The sequence below is a fragment of the Herpailurus yagouaroundi genome, unplaced genomic scaffold (assembly GCF_014898765.1).
Source record: "Herpailurus yagouaroundi ecotype Mexico unplaced genomic scaffold, PumYag 163, whole genome shotgun sequence".
Lineage (NCBI taxonomy): Eukaryota > Metazoa > Chordata > Mammalia > Carnivora > Felidae > Herpailurus > Herpailurus yagouaroundi.
In genome coordinates, this window is record NW_024412404.1 from 11,603,260 (window position 1) to 11,631,054 (window position 27,795).

A 27,795-nucleotide genomic window follows, 5' to 3' on the forward strand; every position below is an offset into this window, starting at 1 on the left:
CGAGTAGGGAACAGCAGGTCCCTTCATCCTTTTCCAAGTGTGTGGCACCCCCAGGGCTGGCATCTGTCTGTCCTGCAGCAGCATGGTTCTTGGGCACGTATCACTCCTACCGGCAGGGCCTGCACCCATCTGGGAGTATTCTGAGTATCACCTCAGGGTATCCTTTTTAATCTCAAGTTTCCAACAAGAGGGGCAGCCCCTGGGGTTTAACACCCAGGCCACAGGAGGTCTGTGTGGACAGAATGAACGAAGCGCCAATCAGGCAGATGAAACCAATGCATTCTTTATTGCAGACTGAAGCTAAGGGCTCATTCACACTGGGGGCTGTGACTAGGGGGTTTCTCTGACTGCTCAAGCTTTCCCAGACAGGCGAGGGCAAACTCTCCAAGAGGAGTACAAAAGAACTTCCAGAAGCAACTCCTGCAACGGGCCTGATGTGAGGACCTAGAAGCAGGAGTTAGCTCTGCAGAGGTTAACCAGAAAGGCAGTGTCCAGAGGGCCAGGCAAGCCCAACCCTCATATCTTGGTGACTTCAGGTCATTCCCTTCACCGGGAGAGTCACACACACACTCTGAAAAGATCTAAGGCCCGGGGTCTCCCAGAGCTAGTTTAGGGAGGGGGGTGAGCACAGACTCAGAGGCTTGGAGTAGCAGGGGGAGGGCTGAGAACCTCAGCCCCAGGGCCACCCCTAGGCCGTTACTTCTCAAACAGTAAAGTGCTTACAGGAATCACCTAGGGCTCTTGTTGAATGCAGGTGCTGATTCTGGAGTTCTGGGGTGGGGCCTGAGATTCTGCATTTCTAACAAGTTCCCATGGATGCCAGTGCTGCTGGTCCACAGACCACACTTTGAGTTGCAAGGCTCTGGCCATACAGCGCCTTTGTGCGTATCAGAAAAGTGCACCTCCTCTTTGACAAGGAGTAAGCCCACCCCAGGGCACAGGGCAGGCAAGGCCTGGACCACAGTTCTCACTCATCCACAGTGGACCCTGCAGCCCCGAAAATCCCACCCTGACCTCCTCCTCGCCCTTCAAACCCCTTTCCCAGAGCTTGGAAAGCCAGGCCTTATGAGATGAGCATCTCCCGGGACACTGAGTGCTCAGTGATGGGCCAACAGTGGTGGTCAACAGTCCTTGCCAAGAGACAGGGGGCCTGGGCAGGGGGGAAGGAACACAGCAGTCTGAGAATGAAGGTCTGGGCTGGGAGTGGCTTAGCCCTGGGGGTGGAAGAGTGGCTACCAGTGCATGGATGTAGGGTTTGGTGGCCTGGCCTGCCCCAAGTCCTGCAGCCTTGGGTGTCTCCCGACCAAGACGAAGGTCCGGGCCAGATGGGCTGTGGACTGTGAGTCTGCCTGCTCCACGGATGAGTAGACGGGAGCTAGATACCTGGGGGATTGAGAGATCAGGGATTCTCCAAACCACAGATGCTATCAGAAATCAAGAGCCCCAGGCCCTCTCCTGGTAGGAAGCCAGGTGTCCCTGTTTGCCAGGTACTGTCCCCGTGGTAGCACTGACATCCCGTGTCCCAGGAAACCCCTCAGTCCTGGGCAGACAGGGGTGGTAGATAGCCCTGTGGCCTGGCCACATCCTAGACTCCAGGTGGAGGGTCCAGGAATGACGAGGTCATCGGGCTTTGGGCGGGAGCTTGGGAGCTGGCCAGCCACAAATCCAATGGTCCATAGAGCCTTCTGCCCCCCGGTGGGCCAATGGTGAGGCAGTGGGGCTGCTGCAGAGGGAGACGCCAGAGCCAACTACCTCGTACCAGAGCCACAGGCACAATTGGCTTTGTTTCTCTCAAGTCACCTCTCCTGGGGCTCAAGGGGTGATGCCAGGCTCACCTGGTCTGTCCTCAGAACTTCCTACGCCACTGATTGCTTAATCATGAGGAAGGACAGAGCAGACCTGATTTGCTCTTCCGGGTTCCTGGCCCGATGGGCCACTGGGCTCCTATATACACGTTCTCAGCTCTGGCCAGAGCACACGACCACATTTTGGCCACGGCTTTCCCGTGTCTCCCGGTTCAGGCTCCCGCCAATCCAGAGACCCACAGGGCTGAGGATAGGGCCCCAGAGGGGGCCTCATGTGGGCCAGTCCTCGGGAAATGATAAACGGATGGAGGTTGTCTTCTAGTCCTCTCAGGGCAGAGGCTGGTTCTCGACACCAGAAAACAAGGTCTCAAACCCACAGGGACCTAGAAAGCGCTCGGCGACGGCCATCTGTGGGCTCAGAAGGTGCCCGATGATTTGAAGGTGACTTGAAGGCATCTGTTGCCCGAAAAGCCTCCAAGGAGCTCAGAGGAGGCAAAGGCCTTCTCCGCCACTGCCCGTTTCCCCAAGTAACAAGGCTCAGAGAGGGTGGGGGTCCTGCCCAAGTGTGCACAGAAGCTGTGAGCGGCCAGGCTCCAGCCCCACCTCACCTCCTCCGTCTGGGCATTCCAGGGCCCGCTACTGCTCTAAGCTATCTATCCGGGGCCGGCTGCACCCCCTCCCACCACGTGCTCTTTGGCCCACCCGCCCCCAGCCCCCCAGGCTCGGCCTCCCATGGGTCTGTGGGACTCCCTCCCCTCAGGGTGCCAGGCCAGGTGGCCTCTGTCCCTTGCTGGGTGGGCACGAGGAGGGAGGCCTAAGGTGGAGGGGGCCGTGCGCCCTCAGGAGACACGAGCATGTCAAACTTGATGAGTGGCGGAGCGATGGCGCGCACCTCAGCGTTCAGCGGGTTGAAGCGGAGATTGACGCGGCGCAAGGCGGACATGGCAGCCAGCTTCTCCACGGGTACGTCTGTTGAGAAGAGAGGACAGGTCAGGGGGGCCCAGGTAGGTAGGGACAGGAAGACGCCGATCCAGCTCTCCATCAGCCCCCGCACTTGGGCTTAGCTGCTGGCTCCCAGCCCCGGGTGGGGGGCCCTCGGGGCTCATCACCCCATTACAACCACACTCCGGGAAACATGCCCCCAAACCCAGTTCAGCGCTAGGATTGTCATTTGTCCCAGCAAAGCCTCTCCTGGGTAGAACTGGAACTGAAAACAGGAACTCAAGCAAATACTTGTGTACGAATGTCCACGGCGACACTAGTCACAGCAGCCAATGCCCACCGACAGGGGGGAGGATACACTGAGTGTGGTTAAATCCCAACAGCCGAATACCATTCAGCCATGAAAAGGAAGGAAGCATTGACAGACGCCATGACTGGGATGAGCCCCAGAAACATCACGCTCAATGAAAGAAGCCAGACACAAAAGGTCACATAGCGTAGGATTCCATTTATAGGAAAGGCCCAGAATGGGCAACTCCATGGAGACAGAGAGTAGACTAGTGGTTGCCGGGGGGGGGGGGAGTGGGTGCAGGGCCTCCTTTGGGGTGAGGAAAGTATACTTTGGAACCAGGTAAAGTGAAGGTTGCAGAACACCGTGAATGTACCGAATACCACCGAACTGGGCACTTTAAAGTGGTTCATTTTATGGGGAGCCTGGGTGGCTCCATCGGTTAGGTGTCCGACTCTTGAGCTCAGCTCAGGTCTTGATCTCATGTTGTGAGTTCAAGCCCCACGTTGGGCTCTGTGCTGGGTATGAAGCCTACTTAAAAATAAATCAATACAGGGCACCTGGGTGGCTCAGTCGGTTGAGCATCCGACTTTGGCTCAGATCATGACCTCATGGTTCGTGGGTTCGAGCCCCGCATCGGGCTCCGTGCTGACAGCTCAGAGCCTGGAGCCTGCTTCGGATTCTGTGTCTCCCTCTCTCTCTGCTCCTCCCCCATTCATGGTCTTTCTCTGTCTCTCAAAAATAAACATTAAAATTAAAAAAAAAAAAATCAGTAAATAAAATGGTTAATTTTATGATACATGAAATTTACCTCAGTTTTAAAAAAAGAAAGAACAAGGCAGCAGCTATATTTGCTCTTGCTACCAGTAGAGTCTCATATCTAACCTTTAGGATCACTCAGTCTTCAGGTCAAGATCCCGCAGGCCACGTTAACAGCTGTGAGCAAATGACTAATCCTAATAATATTACAGGATATACCTTGCCGGGTGGCTTGAGGACAAACGGGAGAGTAGATGTACTCCGCCCAGTACTTGATGAACATCGGATACTACTATGAAAAGGAACTGAGGCCCAGAGAAATTCAGTAAGTTGCTCAAGGCAACCCAAGGTCCCGAACTCGTAATTAGCTGAGCCCAGGTTGGAATCCGAGTTCTCAAAAAGACTGCAGGGGTCCAGGGAGGAAGGGGCCAGGCCGGGCATAGAGATGGCAATCGAGCCAGGACGTGAAGGGTAGGTGGGATCTGAATGAGGGGGAGGGGTATTTGTGGCGGGAGGGAGGGAGGGGCGAAAGAATGGGACCAGGGTGCCAGAGTGAGAGCTGGGCGCAGTGAGGGGACTGGGAGGTCGTGTCAGTGGCATCTCGATGGCATCTTTCAGGCCCAGATCCTGAGGGCACAGCTCTGCAGTTTGGAACACCAGGGCCTATAGGACCTCTCAGCCCAGGGAGCCAGGCCCTCCCATGGGGCCCAGGGAGACGTGAGGGACAACCACTCTGTGTTTCTGTTCCCCACTTTGGAGCACTATAAGGGACAGTCTACTTAGGAGAGGGCATGTTGTAGTTTTAGAGAATGTTCCAAGCCACCTGGGTTCAAATCCCAGCTGTGCCCTTTTCTAGCTGTGTATCCTCGGGCAAATTAAACCAACTTTCTGTGACTCAGTTTCCTCACCTGTGAAATGGGGGGAATAATCCAATAAGGTCGTCCTAAGGCTCCGAGGAGTTCATACAAGGCACTCAGAACAGTGGCTGCACATAGCCGGCAACCAACCAGGAGCCAATGCCATGACACGCAGGCCCAGACGCCCTGGAGGCAAACATTCCCTCCACCCTGATCCAATTCTGCAAGCAGCCCACACACCGTGTGACCTCCCACTCCAGCCAGGACGGGGCCAGGCCCTTAGTAATGACAAAAATCAACTCCTACCTCTTTTGCGTGCCTTGCGTTGGGCAGATTGAGGGTTTTCTGCTCCTGTGGTTGTTTCGTTTTTAATTTTAGACCACTTTGACATGTTATAATACAGCAATATAGGTATTTTTTAGGTGGGCTCCAGCGTGGGGCTTGAATCCACGACCCTGAGATCCAGACCTGAGCTGAGATTAAGAGTCGGACACTTAATCAACTGAGCCACCCAGGAGCCCCCACATAATTTTAACTTAGGTCAATGGTACTGTATTATAGATCTCAGTCTATTTATGTTTTTTCCCAGAGCACCACCACTTTTTTTTTGATATACATGTAAGCAAATGCCTCAGTTACAGGAAGGCGTACAATCAGGTATGCACTCCTGTGACCTCCATCCAGATCGAGCTATAACACATAGGGTTCTCTTGTGCTTCTTTCCAGTTTATCCCCACCCTGACTTTAAAAAAAAAATTTTTTTTTAATGTTTATTTATTTGTGAAAGAGAGACAGAATGTGAGTAGGGGAGGAGCAGAGAGAGAGGGAGACACAGAACCCGAAGCAGGCTCCAGGCTCTAAGCTGTCAGCCCAGAGCCCGACACGGGGCTCAAACTCACAAACCACAAGATCATGACCTGAGCCGAGGTCAGACGCCTACCGACTGAGCCACCCAGGCACCCCAACCCACCCTGACTTTTTTCACCATTGATTCATTTGCCTATCCCTAAGCTTAAGACAAGTGGAACCTACTAGTGTGTGTCCAGCTTTAGACATTCAGTGTAAGAATATTTTTACTTGGGGGCATTTTATTTTATTTTATTTTATTTTTAATCTTTTTTTCAACGTTTATTTATTTTTGGGACAGAGAGAGACAGAGCATGAACAGGAGAGGGGCAGAGAAAGAGGGAGACACAGAATCGGAAACAGGCTCCAGGCTCTGAGCCATCAGCCCAGAGCCTGATGCAGGGCTCGAACTCACGGACCGTGAGATCGTGACCTGGCTGAAGTCGGACGCTTAACCGACTGCGCCACCCAGGCGCCCCACTTGGGGACACTTTAAATATTATTTTCTCAGGTTACTCTTTTTACCTGGAAATAATTTCTTACTTATAAAAAGTTGTAAAGGTAAAAACAGTACGGAGAATACCACATACCTTTCACCAAGATTCACCAATTAACATTTTACCCTCTTTGCTTTATCATTTGTGCAAATGCCCGCTCGCCGTCTCTCTCTCTCTACACACACACACACACACACACACACACACACACACACACCTTTTTTCTGACTTGAGGGTAACATATATCATGGCCCTTTATCCCTACTTCATTGTGTATTTCCTAAGAATAGACATTTTCTGTTGCAAACATAGCTGTCAATTTCATGAGTTTCTACTGAGAGAACAGTTACCTAACATACGGCCCATATTTCAGTTTTCTTAGGTGACCTAACCATGTCCTTTGTAGCAGTCCCTCCCTCCCTCCAGTGCAGGGTCCAGTATAGGGTCAGGTATTGCATTTAGTTGTCCTCTTTGGGCTCCTTTGTCATTTTTAGGACACCACCATTTTGGAAGAATATCACGGCCATCATCTGTCTTTTTGATAAAGAGTCCCACATTTTGGGGTACCTGGCTAGTTCAGTCAGTAGAGCATGTGACCCTCGATCTCAGGGTCATGAGTTCAAGCCTGATGTTGGGTGTGGAGCCTGTTTTTTTAAAAAAAAAAAAAAACTGTTAAAAAGAAAAAGAGTCTCACAGTTTGTGTTTATCTGGTGCTTTATGGGTTCTCAGCTGAAAGACTGCAGAGGTGGTATGGTCTTGGGGTATCACCCATCTGTCCTTCATAAGTGATGTTAACTGTCATCACTGAGTCGAGGTGTTACTTGATTTCCCCACTGTATAATTACTGTTTTGTCTTTTTTCCTCCCTTGCAATGTAGAAGAAGTCTGTGGGGACACAGCTGAAGAGCACGCAAATATCCTGCTCATGAAAATTAAAATCCATCGCCTCTAGATTGAACACCTGCTGATTCTTGCCTCATCTGTTCTTTATGATGGTTGCAAATTGACTTTCCAACTCCAGCAGGCCCTCAGCATTTTACCATAGGCAAGAGCCTTCCCTCTCCCGCATTTATCTATTTATTATCGATACGGATTCCTGTATTCCCAGCAGTTTTTTTGCTTAACTAACGATCGTCCGTGTCAAGTGCTGGTGATTTCGGCTCTTCGTGTTAAGTTTCTCAAACCCCACAACAGCCGCATGGCTGAGTACCACTGTTACCTCCACTTTATAGTTGAGCAAAGTCACGGAGAGGTAACCTGGCCATGGTCACGCAGCTGCAAAGTGCTGGGATATGAAGCCAGGCCGGCTGGCCCGAGTTCATGCTTTTCAGGCCACCTCCTATCCGGCCCTCCAGCCTGGCATCCATTCCTCCAACTCCCCACCAACCAAGAGAACCGTCCACGGTGCCCTGAGGAGACAGAGAACAGTCCTCCGACGGGGCTTCCCGGGACTCAGCAGGAGCGTGTGGCTTTCTGACCAGGGCACTCAGAGCTCTCTGGGCCACCCAGCCGGGAATAGTCCCTTCCAGAGCCCAGGGACTCCCCCTCTGAGGGAAGCCAGGGGCACAGAATCTCTGAGCCCTCTAAGGCCCCCATGGCAGGCATGGCATCTTTGCTAACTTGCCCTGAGAGCAAGGGTTTCCTGGAGATTTCTCGGAATCATTCCAGAATCTCCCACGCCTCCTTGTTCTGTGCTGGGTCACAGTGCAGGGTGGGGGAGATGGTTAAGATGCTAAAGAGAGCTTTGGAATCAGAAACAGAGAACTAGGCGCACCTGGGTGGTTCAGTCGGTTAAGTGTCCAACTTCAGCTCAGGTCATGATCTCACAGTTCATGGGTTTGAGCCCCACGTCGGGCTCTGTGCTGACAGCTCTGAGCCTGGAGCCTCCTTCGGATTCTGTGTCTCCCTCTCTCTCTGCCCCTGCCCCACTCGTGCTCTCTCTCTCTCAAAAATAAATGTTAAAAAAATTTTTTTTGAAAAGGGCGACTTACTTGGAAACTTTACCTTCTTCACTAATTAGCAGCAGCTTTGTCATGGTCATGGCCACCAACACAGCCAGCAATGTGGGTGGGGGACAGACACCATGCTCTCTGCCCCCCGCTCACCCAGATCGGAAAACCCCTTTGCATTGGGCTTTACAGAGCTAAAGTCATTTCCCAGGGTATTGTAACCCCCACGTGACACAGGACATCAAGGCTCAGGGAGGCTGAGCACCTTGTGGAAGTGGGCTCAGCAAAGGAGGCTGCTTCTGGGAACTGATATTGGAGGCCCTGTGCTGGCTGGTTTCTCACAATAACCCATTTTGCAGATATGGAAGCTGAGCCTCAGATTCCTGGTGATGACAGAGATTCTGTGACCCTACTTCGGCTTCCCCGAATTCTTCAACTAAAATTAAGAGCCTGACTTTTGTGCTTCTGTGTTCGACTCTCATTGTCTAGTTTAGAATCCTGATAAACTGGGTTAGCCAGGATCCTCCAGCCTTGGTATCTGATCGGATTCGTCATCTTCCACCACCCCCAGGTGGGGTCTGCTCACCCTGGCCTGCCTGCAGCAAGAATCCTGGGAGGTCGGCTCAGCCTCACTCACCGCTGATAACCTCCTCTTTGTAATTTCCGCCCACCGATCCCCCCCCTCCCCGCCCCTGCTCCTTGGCCATCAATTCCCACGTGTCCACGCTGCACTCGGGATCAAGCCGGTTCTGCACTGCAGTCTCTTCTCCAGTGTAACAGTCCCGAATAAAATCTGTTTTTACTGCTTTCATCACTGACCAGCTCTGATTTTTCTTTGACAGGGCCCAGTAAGCGGTGAAGGCAGGACAATTCCTAAATCCCCAGATCCCTGTGTTTCGTCCCACAACGCTGAGGGGTAAGGCCAAGGCCAAGGCCAGAGTTGGTCTCCATCCACCGGCCCTTCAGCCCCTGCAAGGGAATCACGGCAGGCAGGTGTCACTGAGCAACTCGCTAAGGGCCGGGCCCCGAGCTGAGGGCAACGTAGCCTCGACTGTCAATACAGCCTCACTTCAGAGATGGGGACTGAGGCTCCAAGCTGCTAAGTCACCCCTTCTCCCCACCTGCCACTGGGGACCACTGGTCCTGCCTCACTTTCTCCAGAGGGGGTTGGACTAGGATTTCTCTCTCTCTGGCCTCTTGACTCCATCCCTGGGCCTGGGAGGCCAGGGGCCCGAAGAACGACTGGTGCTCATGAGAGCGGGACAGAGGAGGGGGTGTCTTCCGACGACGTCCCTGCCACAGGTCTGCTGGGCATGACATGAAGACCAGTTGCGGCCCAGCCTTGGAGCAAATCCCCACAACTCCTGGCCTAGAGACAGCAGTGCTGCTTGAGTTCCCAGCTGTCATTTCCAAGTCTACCACGGGGCCGGCCTCTCCAGGGTCCACGGCGCTCTCCAAGCCACTCTGCTGACAGACAGTGATGCCCCCTCAGGTGCAGAGCCGGGATTAGGCGTGGCTCCTTGCCTTGAGTCAACCCTTCAAGCCGTATAAGCAGCTTGGAGGAAGGCGCAGTGGGGCCAGCAGACCGTGTCCAAAACAGCAGAGTCGACGAACCGGAGCAGCCAAGCTAGGAAGCGGCAAGCCCAAGGGGCCAACTAGAAGTTTCCGGATAAGGCTTAAAGAGGAAAATGTATGCTCACAGCATCCTGAGGAGAGACAGAGACGGCTGCGGGGTGGAGCAGGATCTGAAGTGATCTGCATTTTGTGGATGGGGAAACAGAAACCTGGAGAGGTTAAGTACGCTTCCCAAGGCCACCAAGGCACATCGGCATCACGGAGGTAACAGAAGCCATTCTCTGGACTTCGGCGCATCTGGAGAGGAAGAGGGCCTCGACTCTCCCCTCTCCCGTGGGCCGTGCTCTCGTTACCATTTGGCGAGGTCCTGCTGGCCCTCATATTCCAGCTCAGGCTACCTCCTGTCATTCTCTACGGTGTACAACCAAACTCCCATAACACTTCACACCAGACACGTAGTGTGGATCCCGTTCTGAGACCGATGGGTATGTTTGTTCACCCTGCAAATGCGATACCTAGCACAGTGCCCACAGGGTGCTCAACAACTATGTGCTGGGTGAATGAATGAATGAATGAATGTTCTGCCTCCTAAACTAGCTCCTAAGTTCTTTCAGGCTTGGGACCGCGCTGGGCTCCACTGTCACCACCACTTGCTTAAGCAACTCTGACCGCAGCACATTCAGGAGTTGGGGCCCTTCCCCTGGCCTGACCCATTCTGTGCACATATTCCAGGCAGGACCAGGCGTCTGTGGACCAAGGTTGTTACAGGTCGCAGGCCCTTTAGCACCAGCCATCCAATTTAGAAAATGAGAAAACACTGATGAGCAAAACCAAAATCACCCACGTCCCACCATCTAGAGCCAATCTCCTTTAGCGTGTTAGTACGTGGCCTTACGGCATCTTCGCTTTGCATGTGCGTGTGAGGAGCAGCAAGAGCTCAAAAATGGCCTCCTAGATGCTATGCCATAACGTGCTTTTCTCGACGACGGATTGTAAACAGCTTTTCAGGTTGCCAGTCAGCGACATTTTTATGACTACATGGCCGCCCGTGGTATGGAGAGGGACACTCAAGTTGTTTTCGACCTGCAGTATGACAGATAACGAACAGGCAGAGTCCACAGGGCATTCTGGGGATACCTCACCTCTCAGCCTGTGACTGCAGAATGTAGGATGGGAGTTCCAGAATCCTTTTTTTTTTTTTTTTTAAATGTTTTACTTCTTTATTTTGAGACAGAGAGAGAACATGCAAGCAGGGGAGGGGCAGAGAGAGAGGGAGAAAGAGAATCCCAAGCAGGCACTGCACCGTCAGCACAGGGCCCCATGGAGAGCTTGATCTCATGAACCACGAGATCACGACCTGAGCTGAAACCGACGGACTCAGCCACTCAGAGGCCCCTAGAGTACTTTTATGAAGCCCGAATAACGCTCCTCTGACTCTCCCAGGGCCCCCAGTGCATGGCTGTGATGGTGATGAGCTTCCACGGTGAGGCCTAAAGCCACACGGAGGCCCGTGGTAGAGAAGGAGGACCCCACCCTGGCCTCAACACCGGGAGTGCAGCGTGGCTGGGGCACAGTCCACTGCACCTTCCTGTCACCTCACCGGGCTGCAGTGGTGCCTCCAGGCCCTGTCTGACCCTCCTCCTCCCGCTGCAGACAGCCATCCCAGACTCTTGTCTCTGTCTGTGGCAGCTTGCAGTAATCAATAAAAGCGGACTCGGAGTGGGCAGTATTTAGAGGAAATTACTTCCCTGAGGTCGGCTTGACCTTACTTCGCTAATCATTAGCACCACCGACTGGCAAACTTGTTCTGTGCCAGAAGGACCCGCTAGAGACAGGATGATAAACACGAGCACTCCGGAGGGCTCTTCTTCATACATGTGGCACCCGCGGTCTTAAAGGACCCTGGGAGGAGAAGGGGTCTGGGCCCAGAGAAGTGGCAAAAGGTATTGAGGGACCCGCCCAGCACAGAGAGAACCCAGCAGGGACCAGCAGCCTCGGATTCTTGCTTTGGGTGGGGCTGGGCCCCATGACATCTAAGGTCCCTTCTGGAATTAGGGTCCGGGGCTCCCTATCCTGGTGGCCCAGGGTACAAGTTCTCTGGCTTCCCTGGCAGCTTAGAAACTAAGCATGGCGCCCGTTGCCTGCCGCGGGCTGGAGCACACGGGAGAGTTTACACATGGCTGGCTGTCCCACCTCTGACCTGGATGATCTCCTTCTGGCCAGAATCCCTGATTTTCCAAGACCCTGAGGAGTGTGGAGTCTGCACCTTTGGGACACCTCCTCACAATGGCCTCGGAGGTGCTGGGTCAAGATGCAGGGGCAGCACCCCAGGCCAGGCACCTTAGGCCTATTGGCAGCGACCGGGAAGCCATCTTAGCCTCTCCAGGTGACTGTGGCCGCATTCGTGCTCGAGAATCCAGGCTCGCCTGGCAGCCGGGCCTGTCCCCATTCCTCAGCCTTGACGCAACCCCTGGTGCCTGGAAACTTAATTGACTAAGATCAAGGATGTCGTGCTAAGCTCGGCAGAGCTTCGAGTCCCCACTCAAAATGCCACAAGAGACGAGGAGGCAAACTATGGCAACCCGGCAAGACAGGGAATTACGTCCGTAACAAGAAAGCACGTTCACATGTGCATCCCTCACTCACGGCTGGGTCTGTCCCCCTCTGGAAGGCTTGGGAGGAGCCAGACGGGGACAGTGTCTGAGCCTATCCCTTCCCGCAGAACCTTGGGCCGAGCATCCTAGCAGGGGTGGGAGGCAGGGAGAGGGGTACAGGAAGAACACAGAAGCAGCCCCTGTCCTCAGGAGGCACAGAGGACAGTGCAGGCCCCTGGTGATCCTGCAAGCTGAGCTCCACAGCCCTCAGGGAACACTGTGTGGATCGGGGGTTCTGAGCCCCCTGCTGAAAGACAGGCCATCTGGGGGAGTGGACAGGGCAGGGACCCCCAGTCCTTAACCTTGGACCTGCCATTTAAAATTGTGCAACCTCGGGGGCATCTGGGTGGCTCCAACCTCGGGGTGCCTGGGTGGCTCAGTTGGTTTAGCATCCAACTCAATTTCGGTTCAGGTCATGATCTCATAGTTTGTGGGTTCGGGCCCCTTGTCAGTCTCTGGGCTGTCAGCCTGCTTGGGATTCTTTCTCTCTCTGCCCTCTGCATCCCCCCAGTATAAATAAACTTAAAAAAAAAAAAAATAAATCTGTGCAACCTCAGGCAGGCCCCTTAACCTCCCTGAACCTCAACCTCTCATCTATAAAATGGTCCTCAGCCTCACGGGTTCACAGGGGCCATTATGGAGGGGACCATAATGTGCTCCCCACTCCCCAAGGTTACCCCCACTCCCCAAGGATAAGGTTACCAAGCTGTGGAGAATGTAGTAGGCACCTCAGGGAGAGGATGGGGAGCACGGAGTGTTTTAAGAATCTACTACTGTGGGGCGCCCAGGTTGGCTCAGTCGATTAAGCATCCAACTTTGGCCTCAGGTCATGATCTCAAGGTTCATGAGCTTGAGCCCCACATCAGGCTCTGTGCTGACAGCTCAGAGCCTGGAGCCTGCTTCGGATTCTGTGTCTCCCTCTCTCTCTGCCCCTCCCCTGCTCGTGCTCTCTGTCTCTCTCTCAAAAATAAATAAACGTTAAAAAAAAAAAAAGAAGAATCCACTACTGTGGTGCCAGATAGTAGATTCTCTGGTGGTGAGCAGAGCAGAGGGTAACATGTAGACTTGTTAATCACTATAATAACGTACACCTAAAACTAACGTAATAGTGTCAACTGTACGAAAAAAAAAAAAAAGAAAGAATCCATTAATGAACCTAGACACGCTTTTTTTTCTCCTTCACAACAAGCTTCAGAGAAAGAGAAACAAAGGAGGAGAAAAGTCCCTGCTGTGATTCACTCCTCCACGTCCCCAGGTTGGCCAGCAAAGGAGGGCTGACGAGCTTCTCCTCCCGCACCCTCCTTGGCCCGGCTCTGATAGGCGATCAAAGACGGATCATAACAATTCTCATAAATAAATAACACAGTCTTACTGGCTGCTCTGGAGACAGCTAATAAGTAAATCAAATTGCCTGGCCCTTGCTTGGCATTTATCTTTCCGGTCAGACTTCCGGTCTTTGCTCTACTGTGCCTACTGTTCCTCCCTGCCGAAGTCTCTGTTCTCCCCCCACAACCCCCCTCATGTGGGCCACTGGAAGCTCCCCCCGCCCCACCCCGCCTCCAGAGCCACGACCCCTGCCACACCCACAACCCCAGGCTGGTCTCTTTTAGTTTTCTTCCAAATGCCTAAAGAATGACAATTCTGTTGTGGACCCTCCCTCCCTCCCTCCCTCCCTCCAGCTGGCTGTGTTCCTGTATCTAACACAGGCGTGGGGGACCAGAACTGTCGAACCTGCTGTGTGTATGGCAAGTGTCAGGCAGGGCAGGGGTGACCGGATATGCAGACAGGAGTATAATCACCTCCCCTAAAGGTTCTTCTCCCAGGGGCGGGGGCAGATGTGAAAATGGCTCCTTTGAAAATTCTCCTCCATGCTTGGAAACGAAGGTTGCTAATGCTAACGTTACAAACCCTTCTGCTCAGATTCAGGGCCACTGTCAGAGAATTAAGACCTCCCTTACTATTGGAAAAAGAAGAAAAGCTCCTAAGATAACCACCAGGTAAGAAGCAGCTAGGTAGCCCCCGCCCCCACCTCCCAACCCCCAGGGAAACCAGCTTCTAGAAAAACAAAACAAGCTGAAGGTGGTAGTGGGAGAGAGTGGTCAAGACGCTAACAATAGCAAGGAAGTGGGGAGATGTGAGCCAGCGGTGTGCTGGCTAATGTTTAACAATCTACTCCCTGAGGTGGGAAAAATCCGATTTGTAGCATTTACTGTTTTTTTTTTTTTTGTGGTGCAAATACTCCCACCATGGCCAATTCCAAGCTACTAAGGTGAGGCCACTGAATCTGACCGTGCACCGCCAGCACCCTGCTGGAGAGCCGTGTTGAGCAGCCCACCCCAGCAGGACCGCAGGCCCCTGAGTGAAAGGTGCCGGAGCTCGGGCCAAGTCCCCGTTTCAACTAGGATTCTCCGGCACAAACTTGTACCTTGGGAACGGGCCCACTGTTTTGTTATCTGTGCATCCTCAGTTGCCTTTGGCTTATTGATGGAGTTCCCTCTGAAAATGCTAGATATGCGTGCTGTGCTACAGGGAGGAGAGAGGGTTCAGGGGCACTGGGGCAGTGGGGCCCCATGCTCAGGGTCCAGGGGACAGTAGGGTCAGTGTGAAAGGAGAACCCCAAGGGAAAGATGCGAGTCCACAGGGCTCACCCCTGCCACTCTCCCAGCCAAGCCCAGCGGTCAGGGCCGGGCTGTCGATTTTCTCATCCTGATGTAGCTACAGACACACACAGAGACAGACACCGGGAGGAGAAGGGAGGTTGCGGCTTCCTCATGACGGGATGTGGGTACTGATGGAAGGTTCTGGCTCAGCGGTTCTATCACGCCTGCACACTGGAACCATCTGGGGAGTTTGAGAAAATCGTCAAGGCCCAAGCCCACCGTGAGAGATTCTGTTTTAACTGGCGTGGAGTGTGGTCTGGACATGAGGGTTTTTAAAAGCTCCCCAGATGGTGTGAATGGGCAGCTGGCTCGAGCGCTGCTGGACGTACGAATGAGGCTTGACGGGAGAATCCAGTAAAAGTACGCGTACAGCCCTTCCGTCCTGGGATGCTGCCAGCTGTTCTGCTCTGTGAGGCAGAGCTTTCAGGAGCGGGGCTGACAGCCTACATGGTCTGGGGAATCCTGCCTCATCATCTTAGACCCTACTATGCACCCCAAGGGAGCTTCCTTCCAACCAAAGTTATGTGCTTCCGCTGTAACTCTGTTGTGGCTTTCTATCTCCCTGCAGCAAAAATCTCTCCCTATGCCGAGCACTGTCCTGAACAGCTGAAGTTCTGGAGCAAGACTGCTTGGGTTGGAACCCTGGCTCTCTGCCTAGGCAGCATGACCATGGCCAAGGTACTTAACTTCCCTATGCCTTGGTTTCCTCCCCTGGGGAGAATAACCGTCTGCTTTATAAGGTTGTCATGAGGATTAGCCAAGAGCATATTCAAAAAGTCGTTAGAGAGGATCAGATGTGAAGTTAATGGTCAGTGAGTTATCAGCTAGTGTAACTGGCCGTGCCACAAGCCCCAGGAGACCGGGGAACATGGCTTGTCCATCCCATCCGTCTCTAGCATAGTGCCTGCCACACAACAAGCCGTTCAACCAAAAAATGACCACTGGTGAATGAATGAACAGGTCCACTGCCTAAATTCATGCCTATGCTCCTGCAAGCCTCGTTCCCTGAGCTCTGAGGTTTGGAGCACAGGAGCTACTCTCCAGCACTCTGGACAGGGACAGAAGACTGGCTGGCTGCCTAGCGGAGCGTGCAAGTGTTTTGTTTTAAACAAACGTCAAATAACTCTTTTCTTGCTGTTCGCCTGTGTGCCACGAACAGAATGCCAAGAGCATCTCGGGTAATTGGAGGTTTCAAGTAACCAAGGCTTTACCACCGTGTCTGGCACAGAGAATCCTATTCCATTTGGGCAGAGACCAAGTGTGTGAGAGGTCTTTTGCTCAGAGCTCCACTTGCTCGTTCCCTGTGGGCAGACACGTGAGCAGGGGTTGCAAACAGGAGCTCCCTCCCATCACATCTGGGGGCCATGTCTAACTTGCACTAATTGCTGCTAAAGCCAGTTTACTCCCACCTCCTGGCTCCACGGGCGGCCAGCACTCCCTGCGCTGTGTGATGATTACCTCCCCAAGCTGTTCGCCAGCTCGAGGGATGCCTGCACCACCGCTCGCTGCCCACGGGCACAGCCTGGTACTGTCACGCTGGACAAGGGCATTCTGGGAGACAGCATGAGTCTGCGGTGGCGCTCAGGCAAGCTGCCACCTTGAGGGCAAGTCATTCTCCTCCATGACCCCTGACAGTGCTTGGAGGGGAGGGGACAGGGTAAGGCTCCGACTGCTCTCAGCTAGCTGTGCTCAAGAGAAGTCCGAACCCAGTGCCCAGGGAGGGGACTGGCTACATTTTCCCCCAGACAGGTTTGGAGCCCTAGATCCAGGCTCAGGAGAAAAGGGTCCTCCCAGACCTGCCAGCCTCAAAGCCTGCACACAGTGGTCATTCCCTCTTCTCAGCTACTACATGCCTGTCTCAAATCCCTTCCTGCCCGGAAGCAAGAGTGGGACCAGAAATGGCACAGCAGCCTGCTTCAGGGTATGTGTGTGTCTGGTAGGGTAGCCGAGGTGGGTTCCTGGGGACCTGGGTAAGTGCCGCAATTCTCAGAATCCTCTGCAAGGACAACTTTGGCAAACCTTTCTTGGCCAGCTGAGCCCTGCCCTGGATGCTGTGGCCCACTAATTAGCCTCTATCCAATCTTTTAGCAATATCCCCTGCCTCCTCTGTCCTGGTCCCTGGGTAAGTGCAGGAGGCCCAGCAGGCTGGAGGGCAAGGAGTAGGGGAGGAGGCTGAGCAGGCAGCACGCAGCCAGGACTCCAGGCTGGCTGAATGGCAGGACAAGCAGCTGGTGGGAAGTGACCACGGTGGACCCCGACACCAGCTCCAAAGGGTGGAACCATCCTCCCCACTGTGCAGCAGGGATGAAACAGAGCCGTGCAGAGGGGAGGGACGTGTTCATGCCAATGATGTAAGTGGGGCTTTGGACTTCTGCTACGAAACTCTGGGAGGCCAAAGGAGAGGAGGGACGATGGGAGCACGGTCAGGGTTGAGTGGAGTCCAATTCAGAGGCTCTTTACCTTGCAGGGGGCCCCAGCCCACCAGAAGAGGGGCAGAAGGAGGTGAAGAGGAGTCTGCCCTGACTTCTGCTTTTGTTATCACCATGGGGTGATATCACCTTCTCTCCGGAGCGAAGACAGGCAGGCAGGCCTGGGGAAACTCTAAGAAGCCTTCCCTGCTTGTGGTTCAAGCTGCGTCTTGGGCCCAGGGGGAGTTCGGAGGGCAGCTGGCACTGACAGATCAAGTACCTGCCCTGGAAAGCTGAGAGCCAAGCCCCCCACTTATGCCACTGCCTGGTCTGCCCGCAAGCAGGGCCTGGTGTACAGACGCATTTGGTTTGGCCGAGATACCTCACCTGCCGCCTCCTCATCGTATTGAGCGCCCGTGGGCCTGCAGGGTGGGCGGCACGCCTGACCTCTCAAAGCCCTTGTGACCTTGGCACGGTCTCTCCCTGGCCTGGCACTTCCGATCAACCAGGACCGTGGCCTGGCTAAACCCCAAGTGGTACCAGGTGGAAAATGGGGGCGCTCACAAGATACAACCTGCTGATTTCACGAGTTACTTTTGCAGCTCTGGGCACAGCCCGCTGACAGAGCAGCGTGTTACTCATCCCTATTCGGATTAGACCAGCCCCCACCCCCAACAGAGCCTGGCAGCTTCATGGAGGAGGAGGCCGAGAGGCCAACTTCTCAGCTTTGACCTGTCTCAGGGGCTGACAGGCCCTTCACGTCTACAGGAAGTACGTTTGCTAACCAGCCTCTTGCAAACCACCAGCTAATGAGGCCTTGCGGTGTGCCCTCTCCCAAGGTGAGCTTTCTCTACAGCTCCGGCCCTCTTTTCAGGGCTGAGTGAGGCCAGTGGGGGACAGCCATCCCTCTGCAACCTGCCAACTTGTTTACGGGTGCCTACCAGCCACGTGGCATCCGGCACCTGTTTCTTCACACAGCGACCCACCCCCTCCTCTCCCATCAAATGAAGACTGGACAGGCTCTGGAACACCAAAGGCACATGGGCGGGAATGACCAAACACCTGGCTTAAAATCCCACGTCCTTATGCAGACTGCGTCCCCTCTGTGAGCCTCTCTTCTCAGCTGTCAAGTGGCGATAACACCTCCTTTCCAGAAGACAGGCTTGAGGAAATTAAACGAGGTAAATTACAGAGGAGCTGTGCTAGGCGTGCTAGCTATGAGGTTATGAGAAGTTTGTCTACTTTTGTCTCTTTAGATCAAATAGAGTATTATTTCCACTTCTGCTCTTCCAGGGTTTTCTCTGCTTAAAGAACATTTTCGGGGGGCGGGGGGCAGGGGCGCCTGGGTGGCTCAGCTGGTTAAGTGTCCGACTTTGGCTCTGGTCATGATCTCATGGTTTGTGGGTTCAAGCCCCGCGTTGGGTTCTGTGTTGACAGCTCAGAGCCTGGAGCCTGCTTCAGTTTCTGTGTCTCCCCCTCTCTCTATCCCTCCCCGGCTCGTGCTCTCTCTTTTTCTCTCTCAAAACTAAATAAACATTAAAAAATAAAAAAAATAAAAACATTTTCTGGGGGCGCCTGGGTGGCTCAGTCGGTTGAGTGTCAGACTCTTGGTTTTAGTTCAGGTCAAGTGTCAGGCTCTGTGCTGATAGCACGGAGCCTGCTTGGGATTTTGTCTCCCTCTCTCTGTCCCTCCCCTGCTCATTCTCTCTTTCCCAAAATAAATAAATACACTTAAAAAAATTTTTTTTTGTCTGGGTTCTAGGGGAAGAACTAGTGAGGCTTCCCTCTCTTCCCACTAAAGGGACAGGGGGCTGTGTGGTAGAGAAGGACCAGTCCCACTGGATCCCCTCCTCCAGGAAGTCCTCCTATGCCCACCTCCACGCCCACCACTCCCTCAGCGCTTCCACCCCACCCCCACACAGCAACCGGAGCCTGCAGAACCTCTCACAGCTGGGCAGCCTGCTAGAGCCCCCCCAAGTGAAACAAAGTTGTATTCCCTCTGCCCCTGTGACATTGACCAGTTTATTCTGTGCAACAGGGTGAGGCTGGAACAGCTGTGTGAACATCAAGGGAGGGCGATCCTGAGGTCTTGGCGGGCATCTGTGCCCCCAGCCTAGGAGGACAGCAGAGGCTGCGTTCTGGAGGACTTCTCTTGATGAAAGCCAGAGTGCAGCTGTGGCTCTCTGGAAGGATCTGTCTGCCCCTGCCTGTCAGAGAAGGGGGAGGACGCTATGATACAGGGCCCAGGCCCCCTGTGACACACCGGGCCACAGCAGGGGTGCTGGTGACCCCTTAGGCCAGGCGTGCTCCCTCCAAATCCCCACGGCGCCCCCACTCCCATCCTTGTACTGCAGGACGAGCGTCCTGTACTTGTGGAAACCTTACGTCTGAGGGCTGGCGCATGGCCCTGATAAACTACAACAAGAGACTGAAGTCCAGAGGTGGGGGGCAGGGGCACAGATTCTCAATGAACACGCTGCTGCCCCGGCCTAGGTCACTTGTTAGAAATGGAGACCCCTGGCCCGTCCACAGAAACCGTGATTCAGTAGGTCTGACAGCGGACCTGGGAGCCTTCCTCTTTCGCCAACACTCCAGGGGGGTTCAGATGTGGGGTCTGTGGCGTGCGCCCTGTGGGATTCTGTGAGGCTTGGAGAGCCAATCGTGCCTGGGGGGACTGGGGGGTCCAACAGCACAGACAGCGGCCCTGAGATGGCACCTGGGGCTTTAGGGAACGGCCCTGGACCAGCCTGCGTTGTGCACAGACACCACTTGGGGACCTTGCTCAGGTGCAGATTCTGACCCCGGAGGAGCGAGGTGGAGCCCGAGGGTCTGCGCTTCTAATGAGCTCCCAGGTGATGCCCCCGCTGCGGGTCAGTAGACGACACTTTGCGAAGCCGGAGCCTTGAGCAGGGGTTCTCGAAATTCAGCACACATCCCTATCGCCTGTGGGTGGGGGCCGGTGAACACAAATTGCCCGCTCCCCTCCCCATTTCCGAGTGAGGAGGTCTGGGGCTGGAGGCTGTGCATTTCTAACAGGTTCTCGGGTGCTGCCCAGAGACCCCACTCTGAGAACTACTGGCTTCGATGGTAAGAAGTGAAACAGCCTGAGGGGAGGATGAAGCAGATGAGGCCCAAAGCTGCTCTGCGTGATACAGACACTTGGCTTTTGCCTCCATAGTGCTACTGCCCTGTTAAATTCTTAGCAGGAGCTTGTCTTCCTCTGATCTCCGGCTCTCTCTGGAACGCTGGGAAAAAACCCAGTGAACTGAAGGTTATGGAAAATTGACTCCAGCTTAACTGAAAAAGCCCCCTGCTTAGCAAATTGAAGTCTCCTAACTACTTGATTTTGTCCACACCCCCACATGTTCCAGGAGTACGACCAACCGCCGTGCGGGAGCAGGTTCTCCTGTGGCCTTTTTGTGGTTCCTGCCTCCACCTTCGAGTCACGGGTGGCAGCTCCCAGGGTGAGGGAGCTGGTTCCCGGGTTTTCACAGGAGGAGTGATCCGTCCCATCCTCATGTCACCGCCCACGGTGACTAAGCGTCTCCACCTCCTCTGAAACCCTCCCCGGCCTCTCCTGGGAGCCCCACCTTCCAAGGACACGTGGCCGGCCACCCTCTGCCCGGATCCTCCCCCTGGCACGCTCGGCATCCTGACCGTGACTTCTCTCTGATGTGGTGGTTTACCACCTGCCTGCACTCACACCTCCCTCGAGGCCTGTAAGCGGCCTGAGGTCAGGGCCTGCACCTCATTCATCTTGGCAGCTCTTATTTCTTCTCCAGAGACCACTTTCCCCCAGGGAGTCTTGTCTATAAAAACTTAGAAGCGCCCATCCGCCACTTTCTGGTTTGGAAAATAGAGGGGCCATCCCGTATCCCAGAAACCTGTTAACTCGCTGCTGTCTGAATAAATACTCTGAGCTACAAATCCTCTTCTTCCTCTCGGGAGCACCTAGAGAAAACAACTATGTCCTGGTAGGCTTGTCTCCAGGACCTAGGCAGCCACCCATTGGACGGGGGCATCTGCTGCTGTGTGTGTGCCTGGCGGCCAGCGGGGAGGGTCGAGGCCCCTTGATCTGCATAACCTCACGTTCACCTGAACCTGGCCCAGACCTGCAGCCCCGGGGTGGGGGGGTGGGCAGGCAGAGAAAATGATAAGACATGAGGAGGGACTTTCAGACTGAGAGTGCAGGCCAGTAGGGTGGTGAGGGGGGAATGGGTGGGGATAAGCAGGTGGCCCTGAACCCGTCATCTACCTGACTCCGTACTTGGGTGGTGAGTTCGTCTCCTCAGCCAAGCCTCCCTGCCTGTCCTCACTCCAGCCCCACTAGTGAGCAGGAGGATGCAGACGGTGGTGACCGTGATGGGCAGAGACATGGGTGGAGAAGAGCGAAGGGAGGGCTGTATTGTGTGAGCTGCGGGGGACAAGTAGCTAGGCTGGCTGAGGACAGAGCCCAGATCTCTGCAGGACAACTCAAGGGAGTGGCTTCCGGCATTTCCTCATCACGACCCACGGTGAGAAATACATTTTTACGTCACAACCCAGTACACGTGTCTGTGTGTGTACGTGAAACTGAAATAGAAGTCACAAAGCAGCATTACCATGCTACAGGTGACGCACCCCATCACGCTCTGGCCTCAACCTTCGGATCTGATCTGGCTTCAGGGCTCGTTAGTGGGTCACAAACGGCAACTCGAAACAATCTGCCCTGCCGTGCCTCGGAAATTCCAGAGGGCCTTTGGGGCTTAGGAATTCCTGCCTAGTTCAGTGCTCTCAACCACCCGAGCACCTGCTGAATGGCAGACACGTTGCTCGATGCTGGGTGGGGATGGGGAGCAGGGCAGCTCCGAGAGGAGGGTATGGAGACATCATACACACAGACCAGACGACTCTCAGTACAGGGGGCGGCAACGGGGCCACCAACGCTACCCAGATACACGACCTGAGTGCACTCAGCTCCGGCTGGGCACCAAGGAGCAGCACCGTGACCTGCTGGCAGCTGGCATCAGAAAGCAGACATGAGTATCCCTGTCCTTCCTAGCCCATCCCTTCCCCCTCTCCGAACTGCAGCCCTCTCTCCTCTCCCCCCGGTTCTGGCTCAGAGTGGAGTAATATCGGGCAGCGGCGTTATCCAGAAAGCAGGGGATAAAAGGAGTCGACCTCGACCCCTCCCAGGGTGCCGCAAGCCTCCAGGTCTTCCAAGGGCCAGGCTGGAGGTATCCTCAGGGGCAGCCCCTTCACACCGAGTCTCCTTGTGCTGCACTGGGGGCTTGCTTCAGAGCTGCCTGCTCTCTGCTTGCTGAACTAAAGCCTAAAGGCAACTCACGCATCTCAAATTTATTTCTCAGGGAAAAACAGTTTCTAACACCCTCTGTGGGCCCTGAAGGGGAAAAATATGTCACTCTTAAGGCATCCTAAGCTCCTACTACAATTATCCCAATGAGATCCTGCAGACGAGCTACAGCTGGCAAAAAGTACAAAGCTATTTCCGTAATGAAGGACTGTGTAGCCCTCACCTTCCTCACTGATTAAAGCCCTCCTCCATCCCGCCGGGCTCTGAAGACTGTGGCCTGGCCCTCCCGCTGTTTTGGGGAGTTAGAAGCAATCTAAGTAACTAGGATAGATCAGAGAGAGAAAAAGGAAGCGAGGAGACTCCAGCAAGGGAACAGCAGTTGCCTCCACGTGCCCCTTCTCTCCATCTGGGGGGCATGTGGGAGAACCCCCGAGGCCTCCCGCAGTGGAGCAGGCCGTGGCTCAGTCGAGCACCTCTGGGAGCTGTTGTGCGTGCACTTGGGGGAAAGCAGGGGCCTCTGCCGAACAGGGGCAGTCCCCAGCATGTCCATATTCCCCGGGCCTGGACCCAGGCTGGGCAGCAGGATGCTCTGTACAGGTGGACCTGGCTGGGAAACAGCCCAGGGGTTGATGTCTCTTTCCCTTGGCCAGATATACCACATACCCCTGGCCCTGAAGGCTAGGGGAAATCTCTTAGACCTGCGTTTCTACATCTATCAAATAGGCCTTGAGCCTGTGCATGAGCATTCTTGGAAAACTGGAAGGAGCTCCCACATGTAGTTATTACTGTCACTTTACAAACAGGAAGAGATATCTATACAGGAGAATGAGTCAAAACAGCCGATCTTTGTTTCGGGAACGGTCGCTGCTGAGGGATCTGGGTGGCCTGGTGGGAGGGGAAGGAGTGGGGGATCTGTACCACCCTGGACTGCTCATTTCGTACTACAGCCAGACAGAGGCCCCCACACCCTGCTCCCCTGATGAGGGCAAAGCTACCTTCTGGAGTGGGGGTGGAGGGAGAACCTCCGTTTAAAAGCTGGGAAGAAGCTGAGGCACAGAGAGGTGATGGGAGTCTTCCAAGGCTGCGGTCAGGAAGGGGGGAAGCCAATGGCCAGGGCCTGTCCTGGCCTGCCTGCCTGCAGCTATGAACCCAGGTCTGGTCTCTGCATCAGCTCGTAGGAGCCCCTCTTTGGTAACCGCTCCATTCAGTAAGTAGCAGAAGGAAACAGAGGCATTAGGAATGGCCTCGAAGAACAGGAGGCAGGGGAGGAAAGGCCCAGTGAGGAGAGCCTGCTGAGAAGGAAGGGCTTAGGGCGAGACCACAGTCAGTCACGCCAGCGCAGGAGGGAGAGCCCTTCTGGGCACGTTCCTTCCACCTAAAGACAGCACAAGGGCTTAAGGGACTGGGGAGCCACCTCGGGGCCAAAGGCACTCAGGGATCCTGGTCTTGGGAGGGAAAAGTCCAAACCAGAGTGCATCCCCAGGGCCTTCCCAGGGACCAGACAAGGAACCCCATCCTAGACACGGAGCCAAGTCTTGTATACTCGGCCTGGCACTTCGGGAGTCTCACTGTGCAACCTGATGGGCTCTCATGACTTCTCTGAGCCTCAGTTTACTCATCTGTAAAAGAACGGATTCCAAACCTCAGAGGTTACCTGGTCCTGACCCCCCGCCCCGGCCAGGGTCCTGCAGGCAGCATCCCCGACAGAGGGGATACTCAGCACGTGCGGGAGGCAGGCGCTCTCCATCCCGCTCCAAACCACTAGAAAGCTCTTGCTTTTAGTCAAATGGCATAATGGCTGTGAAAGCAATTACAAAAGTAAAAGCAGAACCAGAGGGGGTTATTACTGACACTGCCAACATCAGACGTGACGTGAGAGGGCCCGAGAAACGGGGCTGAAGAGGGGCTTCTGAGGGAGCCGAGGCAGCCAGACGAGGGAGCCGAGGAGGAGGGCAGAGGGGCCCTGGTGAGCAGCTGGAGAGGATGCCCGGGGGAGCTGCCCACAAGGAGGAAAGGACCACCCGCTGGGCCTGCCGTGTGCAGAAGGCACTCTGAACCCAGGGCGGAGACCCTCGGGTTCCCTGGGGGGGAGTGTAGGCGTGCAACGTTAGGCACAGAGGCCCTGCTCTGAACACATTTGCCTGGCGGCCCCTGCTCACTACCCGTGAAGAGCTCACTGTGGAGTCCAGGGAGGGAGATGGGGAACTTAGGTGGAAGGAGATGTATATAAGGGTCAAGCCGGAGGGCCTGGGAGGCAGCCCAGACCAGCAGACGGAGATGCAAGAGAGAGCTCGTAGACCAGGGTGGCCCGCTGGTTCAGGGAAGGGTGTGAGGAAGCCCAGGCCTTCTACCTGCCAGGTGTGCAACCCAGCCCCAGCAGGTAGCAGGGCCTCAAAATGGTTCCCTTCCCGGGCTCAGTGCCCCGTGCTCAGGTGTCTCAGACTGGAAGGCTCACCCTGGCCTTTATGTCTGTGCAAGTGTGACCCTGGAGCCCCATGTCTGTGCCCCGTGACCCCGTGAGCCCCTGAGGAAAGAGAGGGCAGAGGGAGGAACTGCAGACAGTGGGAGGCGCGGGGCCCACATGGCCGGGGCCGCTCACCCACGATGTTGTTCTCCTCCAGGTTGATGGTCTCTAGAGCTGGCAGGGTAGTGAGCTGCTCGGGGAAGTCACGGAACTGGTTCCGGGAGAGGTCGATGGCCTTGAGGTGCTGTAGGGTACTGACCTCGTTGGGGAGCCGGTGCAGGAAGTTCCCTTCCAGGCGGAGCTCTGCCATGTGAGGAAGGAAGAGAAGGATGGGTGAATGGGGGCAGATGACAGGGACAGCGGCACCTGGGCCAGGAAGGCAGAGAGGCAACCCCAGCCATGGAGGCAGACCCCTCAAGGGGCTTGCCGCATGTGTGCACAGGAGGAGGGCCCGCCCCACCATGCCAGCTGGGCTCCCTGCTTTGGGCTCTAGAATGGAAGGCTCTCCCAACTCAGGCGTGGCTTAGACAAAGCATCAGGACGGGCTGGCTCCTCACTTCCTCAGATAAGGCCTCAACTCTGGGCGTCGAGAGGACAGGACTCCCTGGACTCCCCACACCCACAGCCCAGCTGAAGGACACCACTTTCCACCACCCTCCCTGCTCAAGGAGCAGCCAGGGGCAGCCAAGGTCTTTCTATGTCAGGTACCCCACTCCCCTATTCAGCCCCAACTGGCCAGATGAGCGTGGGTTCCCACCCGACAGCGGCTGCTCCGAGAGCCAGCCAGTGACCCATGCAGGAACCCGGGAAGAAGGTGAGCTGGGCCTATGGGAGTCCCTCCCTTGGGGATCTGGTTAAGGCAGGGCTGGCCATGGTGGAAGCCGAAGCTGAAATGTGTTCTACAGAGAGAAGCCTTGGGAGGTCCTGGGGGGCCCTGGGCAAGGACAGGCATGAGGGGCAGAAACCAAGCGTCAACGGGGAGGTAGCATAACGCAGGGCTTAAGAGTGTGGGGGGGGGATCGGGAGTCCCCACTGCCTGGTTCAAACCTTGCCTGAGAGTTGTTCACTCAGTTATCTAACCACATTAGGTCTCAGTTTGCTCATGTGCAGGAAGGGACTAATAATAGTAAGTGCCTCACAGGGTTGTTGGAGGGTTGAACCCGGGAGCATGGGTAAAGCACCTGGCATGGTGGCCACAAAGTTCGCATTCACATGCCCTGCTATTACCATCACAGCACAGGGCTGTGTGAAGACCAGGCATACGCCAGCACATGGCTGGCACATGTAGGTGCTCCATTAACATTAGGGAAGGACCTAAGGGAGCAGCGGAAGCCGGCTGGCGGCTGGAGTGTGGGGGAGACCGAGAAGCAGAACTGCCGTGAGCCCAAGATAAAGAGGCTGGGCCAGCGGAGGCCTTGGTTTCCGGGGCTTTCCCAGCCCCTGTCCACACGTGACCTTGAGTGAGCCCCTCCTCTGCTACATGACTCAGGTGAACCCTGTCATCTTGTCTCACCTAGAGGAAACCGATGCCCAGAAATGCCAAGTGACCTGAGGAATGACCTCAGCTCTTCTTTCCAGGGCCAGCTTTGTGGGTCTGTGACCAGTGCAATCACATGGGGTCCTAGGTTCAGGAGGGTCCCACACCAGAGCTCGAACTACCTTCAAAGTCCTAATAAATTTATCCTGGAATCTGTGTCTTACAAAGAACCAGAGTCAGGGGGTGTCAGGTCATGCCTGGCCCTCTCAGCAGCCTGCTCTTCAGCCTCTGGTGCCCCAAGGCAGGCTGTCTTCCCCTCTTCACCCCTGCTCTGCAACCGTGTGAGCTCTCTGTCCCCGGCAGGGGCCTGGGCACAAGGAACATCAGCCGGGCACGTGTGCCCACGGCATCTCGGCTGGAGCACAGTGCCAGCTGTCCCCCACACTCCCTGCCCCCTGGCTGGCATCACCAAAGTATGTCCAGTGGGTCTAGGCAGGAGGGAGCCTCTCACCCACCCTGACCCAGGTTCGAACACATCCTGAGGCTGAGGTTTAAAGATCCTTGAGCTGCCTGGCTGCAGCTCCCTGCATCCTGTCCCTGGCCAGGACAAAGTGTGGAGGTCCAGCGTGCTGTGGGGGCTGTCAGGCCTGAAGGTTCATGTGCACGTGCCCTGCATCATGGGGGCAGGGACAACCTAGACGCTGACGAGAGGCTGCACTTCCTGTCTTCCTCCTGACAACCTTCCTGAGTCTGGCTTGAATTCGTCCTCCTGGCCCACAAAAGGCCCCCTCTAGAAACGAGTCACAAAATATGAATTGTGTAATCTTACTACATACAAGTTAAATGCTCTGATATGCACATCTAAAACTGGCCTTGTACTGCATAAAGATGAATGATAAGGGGCGCCTGCGTGGCTCAGTCGGTTAAGCGACCGACTTTGGCTCAGGTCATGATCTCACGGCTGGGGAGTTCAAGCCCTGCGTCGGGCTCTGCGCTGACAGCTCAGAGCCTGCAGCCTGCTTCGGATTCCGTGTCTCCGTCTCTCTCCGGCCCTGCCCAGCTCGTGCTCTGTCTCTGTCTCTCTCTCTCTCTCAAAAATAAATGAACATAAATAAAAAGATGGTTAAAATCCACGCTAATCATTTAGAGTTTTGACTGCTCTTTAATTAGAAGGACATTAAATAGCAAATAAGAAGTACCACGACACCCTGAGAGAGACCTCGGAAAAAAGAAAAGGCTTATGTTCCTTTAATGGTTCCTTGAATGGCACTGCTTTCTGAACGAGGATCCTGCATTTTCATTTTGCACTGGGCCCCACCAG

At 55.0% G+C, this 27,795-nt stretch overlaps 1 protein-coding gene across 4 annotated transcripts in view; it reads right to left on the reverse strand.

Annotated features, from left to right (window-relative positions):
* Positions 1–261: 261 nt before the first annotated feature.
* LRRC20 (leucine rich repeat containing 20) overlaps positions 262–27,795 on the reverse strand; it is an 86,271-nt gene continuing 58,737 nt past the window's right edge. For all 4 annotated transcript variants that reach the window (XM_040485264.1, XM_040485263.1, XM_040485266.1 and 1 more), the window contains 2 exons: positions 25,133–25,300; positions 262–2,774 (listed from right to left, as the gene is read on the reverse strand). In XM_040485264.1, coding sequence (XP_040341198.1) covers positions 2,620–2,774; positions 25,133–25,300 — 323 coding nt within the window. In that variant the 3' untranslated portion in view covers positions 262–2,619. The remainder of the gene's footprint in view (positions 2,775–25,132; positions 25,301–27,795) is intronic.